Source organism: Ammodytes marinus (assembly GCF_949987685.1).
Source record: "Ammodytes marinus genome assembly, chromosome: 24".
Classification (NCBI taxonomy): domain Eukaryota; kingdom Metazoa; phylum Chordata; class Actinopteri; order Uranoscopiformes; family Ammodytidae; genus Ammodytes; species Ammodytes marinus.
The window spans coordinates 1,687,515-1,700,666 of record NC_137228.1 but is presented as its reverse complement, the minus strand read 5'-3'; the positions used below and the strand labels follow the sequence as shown (position 1 = coordinate 1,700,666).

General features: G+C 46.1%; 2 protein-coding genes across 2 annotated transcripts; both read left to right on the top strand.

Moving 5' to 3' along the window:
* Nucleotides 1-1,255: 1,255 nt before the first annotated feature.
* On the top strand, nucleotides 1,256-1,567 carry LOC307269797 (histone H4-like; the record flags this gene model as incomplete). Its single annotated transcript, XM_080052840.1, has 1 exon — nucleotides 1,256-1,567. One exon carries the CDS (start codon nucleotides 1,256-1,258, stop codon nucleotides 1,565-1,567), a length of 312 nt encoding a protein of 103 aa, XP_079908966.1.
* Nucleotides 1,568-10,877: 9,310 nt separating this feature from the next.
* LOC307270127 (histone H4-like) lies at nucleotides 10,878-11,189 on the top strand (the record flags this gene model as incomplete). The annotated part of the gene is made up of 1 exon (XM_080053293.1): nucleotides 10,878-11,189. The coding sequence occupies one exon, from the start codon at nucleotides 10,878-10,880 to the stop codon at nucleotides 11,187-11,189; it is 312 nt and encodes a 103-aa protein (XP_079909419.1).
* Nucleotides 11,190-13,152: the final 1,963 nt, after the last annotated feature.

Below are 13,152 nucleotides of genomic sequence, written 5' to 3'. Positions count from 1 at the left end.
GGCCAACTGAGGGGGGGGTCAGGGTTACAGGCCCCCACTTCCCTCCCTCCACATGCTCATAAAATCCGGACATGTTCGGACATGTCCTGCACCACAAGGCAGACCACATATATGTATGTCCTTTAAGACAATCTTAAAACAAGTAAGTAAGTAGTATAAATGAAAATAAAAATAATAATACATCCCCCAACCCCCTCTAGACAGCAAAAATACACAACCCAAAGTTACACAAAGTTCACCTATCTCAACACCTCAGGATAGTAGCTCGTCCATCGGGGGGTCCTTAGCCATCGAGGCCCGAGTCAAGGCACTTTCTGGGGGTGAGGTCCCCTCTTGGTATCCATACGGATCTTGCTTTGGCTACCGGGGGACAGGTTCCTGGGCCGGGAAAGCCATCCCTATTCATTGGACTTCAGATAAGGCGTCACGGAGGAGAAGGTCCCCTCAAAAATCGGGTGCAGTAACGGGCTTGTCCACATGGTGCGCACCCACCCAGCTCGTGTCCTCAGCCCCCATCCACAAGGCCTACAGTAGTGGCGGCCCCAGGGGTGTATGTCCCCTCTTGGTCACATGGCGGTCAGGGGTCCCTCATCGACTTTCGGTCCCTCCCCACTGACAAGCGCCTATCCAGTGACTCCGGCCTTGTTTTGGGTCTGATAAATGCACGCATCCCCGAAGGTCAGCGCTCGTTGGCATGTATTAGCTCTAGAATTGCCACAGTTATCCAAGTAACGTTGGAGCGATCAAAGGAACCATAACTGATTTAATGAGCCATTCGCAGTTTCACTGTACCGGCCGTGTGTACTTAGACTTGCATGGCTTAATCTTTGAGACAAGCATATAGATAAATAGTTAGAAATTAATTAAATATGAATAATATATATAGAATACAAATATATAAATATGGTTAAAATATAAATATGTATGTATAAAAGATTTAGAAATACAAAATTAATATTATTTACTGTTTAAAAGCTGGTAGGTTGGAGTTCATGTAAATGGATATGACTGATATGCTGTGTTGCCCTACAGACTGCAGTACATGAGCCAGCATGAGTAGGCCCTAATAGACCTTGCTGGGAAAGTGTGACATCACAGTAAGAGAAATGTAGGGTTAGACAGTGAGACCATAAAACACTCTTTCTGCCTTTTCTCAGGCTAGGATGAACACATTTATACTACATAGGATCTCAGAATGCAATACACCTTCATATTCCCACCGGTGAAGTAGGCCTTTAATCTAGTGAAAGCAAAAATGTCTGGTCGCGGAAAAGGAGGCAAAGGACTCGGTAAAGGAGGCGCTAAGCGTCACCGTAAAGTTCTCCGTGATAACATCCAGGGAATCACCAAACCCGCCATCCGCCGTCTGGCTCGCCGTGGCGGAGTGAAGCGAATCTCCAGTCTGATCTACGAGGAGACCCGCGGTGTGCTCAAGGTTTTCCTGGAGAATGTCATCCGTGACGCCGTCACCTACACCGAGCACGCCAAGAGGAAGACCGTCACCGCCATGGACGTGGTGTACGCTCTGAAGAGGCAGGGCCGCACGCTCTACGGCTTCGGAGGATAAACAGGACCGATCATAACAACAACCCAACGGCTCTTTTAAGAGCCACACACTACGTAGAAAGAGATTATTCCTACAAATCTTCAACCGAAATCATGATTCCAAAATGCTCATCCAGTACTATTTTCATGTCGGCCTTAACTAACTTCTCTATTTCTGCAATACAAGTAATACATATTCTATATAGGTTTTGCACAAACAGTATATAAAGTAATACATTGAAAATGGGCAATGTGAACATAATTTACAATATTTTCTTTTGAATGTGGCTATTTCCCCCTTCCCTCCAAGACATGATCATATTCAATATTAATGCTTACCCATCAATATACACTCATTATAACTCATTAACTGAATAAACAAACTTTCCTCACAGGAAAATGTGATCCCTGGAACACTGTTTGAAGTTAGAACGTTTCTTGAAACGTTACTGTTTCACAGTTTGGTTTACAAACATATTCTAGTCTTACGTTTGGTTCAAGGCTCCTCAAAATAATTTTGTTTAGATTTTTGATGATAGAATTATTCAACACAAATAAACTAACAGGCTCTGCAAATGTAAACACATCCCCCGCCTCTGAAACTGCATAGTGCACCTTTAAAGTAATAACTATTTGACTCATTCCACATGTCTTTCAACGAGCGTCCTTTACACACAACCAATTCAAATATATAATTTCATGATTCATCTTTAACATGTGCTCATAGCAAGTGCCCCTGACTGCAGCTCGCAGATCGAGGAGGAGCTTGAATTTCCCTAAATGTGGGCTGGTCTAAACGATTCGCTCGAGCTCTAAACGTTTCGCTCGAGCTCGGGGGCGCCATCTTGTGGCGCAGATCCGGCAGCACATTCTCAAACGTCAATACAGCACAGCACAATGACTTATGCCTCGTTTCCACCGAGTAGAGCGGGTCGGATCGGAGCGGTTCGGTCCGGGTAGTTTGGCTTTTCATTTGCCAAAAGTTGGGTAGGGTACGGTTTAAGCGCACCTAACCGCTCTGAGCCGCTCCAAATCTCAGTACTCCTCCGTAGGGGTACTGGCCGCCTGAAAGGGTGCCGAAACGGCGGAGCCGTCATTTGATTGGTCGAAAGAATCATTTCCGCCATGTGTAGTCATCTCGGCAAGAGTGAAGATAGTCTTGTGTTTTGGCGAAAATGTGAGCACAGCTCTGTTTATTGTGTGGTGTTTTTCCTCGTCAATAAATTAATCAGTTGGTTACACTGTGTCCCACAGTCACGTAGCTGCCGCAGCCAGTACTGTTCGCTCACTGTCTCTGTGAGTTGCGCCGAGCCGTCTCTGTGTGTTTACGCCATAGATAGTTGTAAATACACGCTCACAACAACACGGGGGGAATAAATAAAGAAGCGGCTGGTTTTAATCATTTCCGCCGTTTGTAGTCACCTCGGCTAGAGTGAAGAGAGTTTTGGCGACAATGTGAGCGCGGCACTGTTTATTGTGTGGTGTTTTTCCTCGTCATTAAATGAATCAGTTGGCTACACTGTGTCCCACTGCTACGATGTCACGTAGCTGCCGCAGCCAGCGCTGTTCGCTCACCGTCTCTTATCAGTTGCATTGAACCGTCTCTGTGTTCACAACACAGGGGGGAATAAATAAAGAAGCGGCTGGTTTGACCAAGCAAAAACAAGAGACCGCTGGCTTGACCACAGTTGTTCCACAGCCCGATAGTTTGACCCACAACCTGGCGGCGGCTATCGCAGTCCAGCCTAAACCCCGCCCTACCAGTAAGGGTAGGGTCGGCGGTGGAAACAACACCGAGATTCTTAAAAGTGAGCAGTCCCGCTCTGAGCCGCTCCGATCCGACCCGCTCTACTCGGTGGAAATGAGGCATTAGAGACATACTTTTAACTTGTCAAATGTCTTTTTTTACCATGAAAAATAAATAAATAAATAAATATATATAAAAACCAGACACATATTATTTTGAACACTCAATTATATTAGCTTAGTCAAATAAACCAGACAGAAGACTTTGCATCATTGATTTTTTTTATTTTCACCCCAGGCAAAAAAATAAATATATATATGTTTTAGCCAAATACATTCCTTAAGCTTCCAACCCTGTTCCCGGTTTCCAGTTGTCAATTTCCCAGCGTCTATAAAGGAAACAGATTGCAGTTCTTATAGGCACAATAACAATGCAAGATGTAAAACAGATCATTGAAATAAGTGGAGGGATTACGCTTTAGTCTAGCAATAGTTGACTACAAGACTAATTACTCACATGACCTCTCACCTGTAGCCCTCCTTCCACTCGTCGCCGTTTCCTGTCCTGCAATCGGTCTTCTTCAGACCTTAGTGATTTAATGACAACATACATTCACTATGAAAACATTCATGTTGGTCTGTTGACAGTGAGTAAAACAGTTTTTTTTTTGTGATTTGATTCATAAGTGTGATATTCAGGGCACTTACGGCATGGGGAAGTTCTGCAGGAGAGTGAGACACCACCATCTCCTAATTTGCAGCATGTTTTCCTTTGAAGAAGGAAATGCAGGAAGATGTTAAAAAGAAGATGTTGTAAAAAAAAAATAACACCTTGTACACTAAGCATAATGTGTCACGATTTACACATACCTCGCTGAAATCACACTTGGCCCCCATTACAATGTACAGAGTGTACTGTAAGTCAAGAGGTACTGGTTAATATAATGTCAGGCGTATTCCCAATGATACATTTTTTTCAATACAAATTAATGTGGTTTTAATGTAGCAAGCAAACATTTTTACAGACAACAGCAATGCTATAACATGCTGATTAGGTCTTACCATCAAAACAAACACGCCGCAGTTGTTGGAGAACCCTTGCTTTGTTAGGCCCTGAGGTGTGAACAATGTATTTTAATAAAAGTATGGCAAGAAAATAGTAAAAAGTTAGCAAATGCTATTATGTAATGTCTCACCTGGACATCATCCACACCAAGCTCTCTCCAGGGGCCAGAAGAGAGGCTGTAAGCAATGTGTCTGTACAAATAATAAGCGAAGTAAATAAAAGTAACTCAACTTCAATCAACTTTTGATTGACAAGCATGCATAAACGCTTGGAACAAAGCTTGAACTGAAGAAGGAAGAGGTTGGAACTTCAAATAAAAAAGTTTTCATAACGGGCTTAAACAGAACTGCCCAACTCAAAAAAGATAAATAGTTCTGTTTCCATCTGTTTAAGGAATGAAAATTGTTGGAATATGGAATGGAATATTTTAGATCAAATAAAAACAGAACCATTGATTAAAACCAACAAAAGGACAAGTGGTTTAAAACAGAACTACCACTGTCCAGATGGGAGGTGTTTCCAGGACAGCAAGAGGTCGACAAAGTCACGTGGACTCTCTGCTCTAAGGTTGAATTTTACTGAAAAGACAACCCCACATGGGCAAGTGATAACTGCCCAACCACCTGTGAAACAGAAAAAAAACAGTAATAACTGACATTAGGAGCATGTATAGCTAACCTACTACATAATGATAAGTAATTTATTTAACACAACAATGTCCAACGGTTCTGGGCAGGGCATACACTTTCAGTAAGTCGATCTTTTGGGTCGGTCTCAGGCGGGACTCTGAGATCTTCCGGAGCATCGTCTGCACAATCTGTTCCAGTGGGGCCTTTTGCACCCCACGCCTCGGGTCTACCTCCACCCCCAGGTATCTCACCGTGTCCCCTGGGCCCACCATTCTTATGGGCGCTCCATCGATAGACCAGGGCTGACAATCGTTGATCTTGCATGTCCGGCCGCGGTGAGACAGCAAAAACCCATGACATTTGTTGGGGTTAACCTGGAGGCTCGTAAGCCCAGCAAACTTTTCCAAAATGGCCAGGTTCCTCTGCATACCCAGCGAGGAGTCGCTCAATAGTACCAAGTCATCGGCGAATGCCAGCGCCGTTATTTTAGCCAAACCGCAGGAGAACGCGGTACCCCTGGCCTCCAGGACTCGGAGGAGAGGGTCAATTGCCAGGTTGAATAGCAGCGGAGAGAGGGGGTCTCCCTGCTTGACCCCTTTGCCCATGATGATTCTCCCTGTCCGGCCTTGTCCCGTGGCCACTTTGGTGAAGCAGCCTTGGTAACAGCTGGAGATCAAGCGGATAACAGAAATATCCACTCCCCTGTGTTCCAGCACCTGCAGTAGGTGTTTGTGCGACACTGAGTCGAACGCCTTGGCGAAGTCTATGAACACAACGGCCAACGATCGTCCATCTCTCCTGCTTTGTTTCATAAGACTATCCAGGACGGCCAGGTTCTCCTCACAGCCCGGGGCCTCAATGAATCCTCTCTGCCTCACGTGGACCTCGCAGGCGTCCTTCAGGCGATGGTGTAGTACGCTGGACAGGGCCCTCACGACTATTGAACTGATGGTGATGGGCCTCCACTGGTGAATGTCTCCTCTCAGGGCCTCATCACTTGTCTTGGGTAATAGGGTTGTCCTGCTGCCCTTCAGACTTCTGGGCAATTTCCCAGTCAAGAGCATCGCATTAAACAGGCTCGCCAGTTTGACCCCTCCCGAGTCCCACCTGAGCAGGTCCCTTTTCCGAATGCCATCCGGGCCTGGTGCTGAGCCAGCCCTCATCCGCTTGATTACGTCAAGGACTTCTTTAGGGCTAACTGGGCAGTAGAATGGGCTATTGTCAGCGCGCGGTAGTACCGCAAATTGGCCCAGGTCCACGAAGCCATCCACGCCCCCCCAGATCCTGGCGTAGACAGCCTCAACCTCCTTGAGGTCGATGTTGCACGTGGCCTTCCCCATTCCATCAAGAATCATTTTGGCCGCCATGTTCTTGTTCTTCTTATACAAGGTCCTCATGGAAGGTCGGTAGGGTCGACCTTTAGCCTTTGTGGTTCTTACCCTGCGGATTAGTCTGCTTTTCCTCCGCTTGCCTCCAATGGTCTTTTGCAACTGTCTGACATATGCGCTGATCGTTTTGGCGCAAACCGCCAGGGGGTCAAGCGCCCCCTCCACCTCTTTACCGGTCAATGACCAGGTAATCACGTCCTTCACCATATCCACTGCAGGGGCGGGCTGCAGCGGCATTCCGAGGTCCTGGAGCCCGCCAAGATACGGGTCCAGGGCAGCTGGCCGGTCGCCTACCACCACTGCCCTTTTGTATATTGCGTTGCATCTGACGGTCACTTCCCGGAGGGTAAACCGTTGCAGGTGCTGCTGCGCGATCATGTATTTCTTTGGACTCGGCTTCACACCATGCAGCAGGCCTTCCAGGTAGCCAACCTCACTGTCGGTCCAAGCCTCCTTGGGACCTTTTCCTGCCTTGATCTCGCACTCTTTCATGTAGGCCCCCGAGTGTTTGATCCGCATGTGTTGACTCAAGCCCCTTTGGGATCCAAAGGTCTTTACACACAGACCGCACGGCTGATCACCTTTCCGTTTCTCTTTTCTAGTCGCAGATCCGCATTGGGCGGCGTGGCGGATGGCCGAAGCCGCCACTCGACACGAGGTCGCACATCTCCTACATATGAACAAGGTCTTTCTCGGGCAGTGCACCTTCTTGAAATGGTCGGTGGCCTCCTTCAGGGTAGTGAGAGTTACCTCACACAGGGTACAGTCCTGTCTCAGCCACGGTACTCTTAAGCCCAAAATCACGGTGTTGGGCAAGGCCGATTTGTTTGTCCAGGAGTCCCTCCACTCCTTGTCCCAGCTCATCACGAGCATGCTCTTTCTAGCCATGGTCGTGGGAAACAGGACACGCTTGGCCGTGCCACTGTTTGTCATTTTCGTAGGGCTTGTCCTACTCAATGTTCCTGGTGCCAAGCCCAGGGCCCTCACTGCCAACAGGGAACGATCACGGACCTTGGTTCTGCCTAGGCGGCCCGGACTGAGGGACAGAGAGCCTTCCCCCAGCCTGGTTCGGATGAAACCCGGAGGCACTCTCCGGGGCGGGGTAGACATTCTGGGAGAGTGCAGCCAAAATGTCCGGTGCAAGCGCTGCTGAATGAATATCACTGTCAATTTTCTGCCGTTAGGATCCCACCGATAGTCAACCGAGTATACTATCCACTTCAACACTTCCCGCCACCTAGATACGCATCGAAAAAATTATTCATCATAGCAAGGCCTTGGGATGGCGTCTCATCCATCAAGGGGTCCTTAGCCATCGAGGCCCGAGTCAAGGCACTCTTAGGGGGCAAGGTCCCCTCGTGGTCCTCCCATGATCTTTACGTGGGTCGCTCGAAAAGGAGTCCTGGTGCCGGGGAGGCACTCTTTATCCATTTGGCCCACAAGCGCGGTACTCAAGAGGGGAAGGGGGCAAGGTCCCCTCATGGCACCCATCGAGAGTTAATCGTCATGGCAGGGCCTCAGGATGGTAGCTCGTCCATCGGGGGGTCCTTAGCCATCGAGGCCCGAGTCAAAGCACTTTTAGGGGGCAAGGTACCCTCATGGTCCTCCCGTGATCCTTGCGTGGGCCGCCCAAAAGGAGTCCTGGTGCCGGGGAGGCCCTCCTTATCCATTTGGCCAACATGCGTGGTACTCCAGAGGGGAAGGGGGCAAGGTCCCCTCATGGCACCCATCGAGAGTTAATCATCATGGCAAGGCCTCTAATGATTATGCCGGTATTCCCTTCACCAGATTTAAACACCCCTAAATTAATATCAGGACGTTTGTGTGTATATATAGCCTGCCAAGTTCGTTTGTTCCTGGTTTAAACCTGTTCCACTATAAAGTTTATGTGTTCATCGACCCCTGCTCTTTATTTATGGCAAACAAAGACCAAAAGCTGATTTACACAATTCCCAAAAGGTTTTACTTTTCACCAAAAACCTTCACACCCCATATATTACCTTAAAGGCTCTGGTTTTAAAGCATGTTACCCTTTGACCCCTGCCTATCTCCAGATCTCCCCCTGTGTTGATCCCCTAACGACCCTTACAATTGTCTCTTCTAATTTTATCCTAGGTTAAGTCCAGATTTCAGACCTTTATCCTTGATAAGTGTTTAGAAAGGAGGAGATTAGATAATAGGTTTTTAATTATTCTGGTGGATGAATACCTCACATTTACCCCTAGCTTCAAAAGACTACCGTTAAGTCCTCACTAAGTTCATACACCTGGATGAGCTTAGGCCAATAGATAAATGCAATTCCCTCCTAATTCAAGGAGTGTGTTTATGGGATGTGTATTCTTTGTTATCAGTAGTGTAGCCGTAGTGTAGGTTTGAATTGCTTACCTCAGAGGCGCCGCGATCTCTTTAAAGAAAAACCCTAATTAGGTCCTTGTTCCCAACACTAAACTAAAAATTCAGGCCAAAGAGTTATAGCGTTTTCAAGAAATTTTATTTAACCAATACAAAAAGATTATACTTTCACAATATAAAAAGAAAAGATAAAATAAAATGAAAGGAAGGAAAATAAGTACCTACACTCCCATTAAAGTGGTTAATATATGTAGAGAAGTATAAGACTTAACTTATGTGTTGTATGTCTTGTGTTCACATTGAATTTAGTTCATGAGTTCTCCCATTTTCAATCCACAAGAGATCAGGAGTTTTCTCATCTTCAGGTTTTTTAAAGCTCTACTGTCTACACAACTTCAATAGTTCTGGGTGTTGGCCGAGTCTTTCAATCTTGTCATATATATTTGAATATCTTCAAATGCTATGACAAGCTTGATTTTGCGACACAACAATCAGGAAAAGTTGGTTCAACAGTTTATTTGGTTGATCCACAAGAGATCAGGAGTAAAAGTTTGTCCACTGTCTACACAACTTCAATAGTTCTGGGTGTTGGCCGAGTCTTTCAATCATGTCATATATATTTGAATATCTTCAAATGCTATGACAAGCTTGATTTTGCGACACAACAATCAGGAAAAGTTGGTTCAACAGTTTTTCAACCTCAACTCCATGCTATTCTACAACCTGGTTCATCAATTAGTTCCCATCAATAACCCAAATGGTCCCTTACCAAACTTCTCAGAATAGAAAAGGAAGAATTGGTTCCGAGCCTCTTCCCCTTCTTGAAAAGAAAAAATAACTGCCTCTCCTCTGCCAAAGCCCCTGCTTATATAGGGTGAACAGGGAGCATGTGGGCTGGCCAACTGAGGGGGGGGTCAGGGTTACAGGCCCCCACTTCCCTCCCTCCACATGCTCATAAAATCCGGACATGTTCGGACATGTCCTGCACCACAAGGCAGACCACATATATGTATGTCCTTTAAGACAATCTTAAAACAAGTAAGTAAGTAGTATAAATGAAAATAAAAATAATAATACATCCCCCAACCCCCTCTAGACAGCAAAAATACACAACCCAAAGTTACACAAAGTTCACCTATCTCAACACCTCAGGATAGTAGCTCGTCCATCGGGGGGTCCTTAGCCATCGAGGCCCGAGTCAAGGCACTTTCTGGGGGTGAGGTCCCCTCTTGGTATCCATACGGATCTTGCTTTGGCTACCGGGGGACAGGTTCCTGGGCCGGGAAAGCCATCCCTATTCATTGGACTTCAGATAAGGCGTCACGGAGGAGAAGGTCCCCTCAAAAATCGGGTGCAGTAACGGGCTTGTCCACATGGTGCGCACCCACCCAGCTCGTGTCCTCAGCCCCCATCCACAAGGCCTACAGTAGTGGCGGCCCCAGGGGTGTATGTCCCCTCTTGGTCACATGGCGGTCAGGGGTCCCTCATCGACTTTCGGTCCCTCCCCACTGACAAGCGCCTATCCAGTGACTCCGGCCTTGTTTTGGGTCTGATAAATGCACGCATCCCCGAAGGTCAGCGCTCGTTGGCATGTATTAGCTCTAGAATTGCCACAGTTATCCAAGTAACGTTGGAGCGATCAAAGGAACCATAACTGATTTAATGAGCCATTCGCAGTTTCACTGTACCGGCCGTGTGTACTTAGACTTGCATGGCTTAATCTTTGAGACAAGCATATAGATAAATAGTTAGAAATTAATTAAATATGAATAATATATATAGAATACAAATATATAAATATGGTTAAAATATAAATATGTATGTATAAAAGATTTAGAAATACAAAATTAATATTATTTACTGTTTAAAAGCTGGTAGGTTGGAGTTCATGTAAATGGATATGACTGATATGCTGTGTTGCCCTACAGACTGCAGTACATGAGCCAGCATGAGTAGGCCCTAATAGACCTTGCTGGGAAAGTGTGACATCACAGTAAGAGAAATGTAGGGTTAGACAGTGAGACCATAAAACACTCTTTCTGCCTTTTCTCAGGCTAGGATGAACACATTTATACTACATAGGATCTCAGAATGCAATACACCTTCATATTCCCACCGGTGAAGTAGGCCTTTAATCTAGTGAAAGCAAAAATGTCTGGTCGCGGAAAAGGAGGCAAAGGACTCGGTAAAGGAGGCGCTAAGCGTCACCGTAAAGTTCTCCGTGATAACATCCAGGGAATCACCAAACCCGCCATCCGCCGTCTGGCTCGCCGTGGCGGAGTGAAGCGAATCTCCAGTCTGATCTACGAGGAGACCCGCGGTGTGCTCAAGGTTTTCCTGGAGAATGTCATCCGTGACGCCGTCACCTACACCGAGCACGCCAAGAGGAAGACCGTCACCGCCATGGACGTGGTGTACGCTCTGAAGAGGCAGGGCCGCACGCTCTACGGCTTCGGAGGATAAACAGGACCGATCATAACAACAACCCAACGGCTCTTTTAAGAGCCACACACTACGTAGAAAGAGATTATTCCTACAAATCTTCAACCGAAATCATGATTCCAAAATGCTCATCCAGTACTATTTTCATGTCGGCCTTAACTAACTTCTCTATTTCTGCAATACAAGTAATACATATTCTATATAGGTTTTGCACAAACAGTATATAAAGTAATACATTGAAAATGGGCAATGTGAACATAATTTACAATATTTTCTTTTGAATGTGGCTATTTCCCCCTTCCCTCCAAGACATGATCATATTCAATATTAATGCTTACCCATCAATATACACTCATTATAACTCATTAACTGAATAAACAAACTTTCCTCACAGGAAAATGTGATCCCTGGAACACTGTTTGAAGTTAGAACGTTTCTTGAAACGTTACTGTTTCACAGTTTGGTTTACAAACATATTCTAGTCTTACGTTTGGTTCAAGGCTCCTCAAAATAATTTTGTTTAGATTTTTGATGATAGAATTATTCAACACAAATAAACTAACAGGCTCTGCAAATGTAAACACATCCCCCGCCTCTGAAACTGCATAGTGCACCTTTAAAGTAATAACTATTTGACTCATTCCACATGTCTTTCAACGAGCGTCCTTTACACACAACCAATTCAAATATATAATTTCATGATTCATCTTTAACATGTGCTCATAGCAAGTGCCCCTGACTGCAGCTCGCAGATCGAGGAGGAGCTTGAATTTCCCTAAATGTGGGCTGGTCTAAACGATTCGCTCGAGCTCTAAACGTTTCGCTCGAGCTCGGGGGCGCCATCTTGTGGCGCAGATCCGGCAGCACATTCTCAAACGTCAATACAGCACAGCACAATGACTTATGCCTCGTTTCCACCGAGTAGAGCGGGTCGGATCGGAGCGGTTCGGTCCGGGTAGTTTGGCTTTTCATTTGCCAAAAGTTGGGTAGGGTACGGTTTAAGCGCACCTAACCGCTCTGAGCCGCTCCAAATCTCAGTACTCCTCCGTAGGGGTACTGGCCGCCTGAAAGGGTGCCGAAACGGCGGAGCCGTCATTTGATTGGTCGAAAGAATCATTTCCGCCATGTGTAGTCATCTCGGCAAGAGTGAAGATAGTCTTGTGTTTTGGCGAAAATGTGAGCACAGCTCTGTTTATTGTGTGGTGTTTTTCCTCGTCAATAAATTAATCAGTTGGTTACACTGTGTCCCACAGTCACGTAGCTGCCGCAGCCAGTACTGTTCGCTCACTGTCTCTGTGAGTTGCGCCGAGCCGTCTCTGTGTGTTTACGCCATAGATAGTTGTAAATACACGCTCACAACAACACGGGGGGAATAAATAAAGAAGCGGCTGGTTTTAATCATTTCCGCCGTTTGTAGTCACCTCGGCTAGAGTGAAGAGAGTTTTGGCGACAATGTGAGCGCGGCACTGTTTATTGTGTGGTGTTTTTCCTCGTCATTAAATGAATCAGTTGGCTACACTGTGTCCCACTGCGACGATGTCACGTAGCTGCCGCAGCCAGCGCTGTTCGCTCACCGTCTCTTATCAGTTGCATTGAACCGTCTCTGTGTTCACAACACAGGGGGGAATAAATAAAGAAGCGGCTGGTTTGACCAAGCAAAAACAAGAGACCGCTGGCTTGACCACAGTTGTTCCACAGCCCGATAGTTTGACCCACAACCTGGCGGCGGCTATCGCAGTCCAGCCTAAACCCCGCCCTACCAGTAAGGGTAGGGTCGGCGGTGGAAACAACACCGAGATTCTTAAAAGTGAGCAGTCCCGCTCTGAGCCGCTCCGATCCGACCCGCTCTACTCGGTGGAAATGAGGCATTAGAGACATACTTTTAACTTGTCAAATGTCTTTTTTTACCATGAAAAATAAATAAATAAATAAATATATATAAAAACCAGACACATATTATTTTGAACACTCAATTATATTAGCT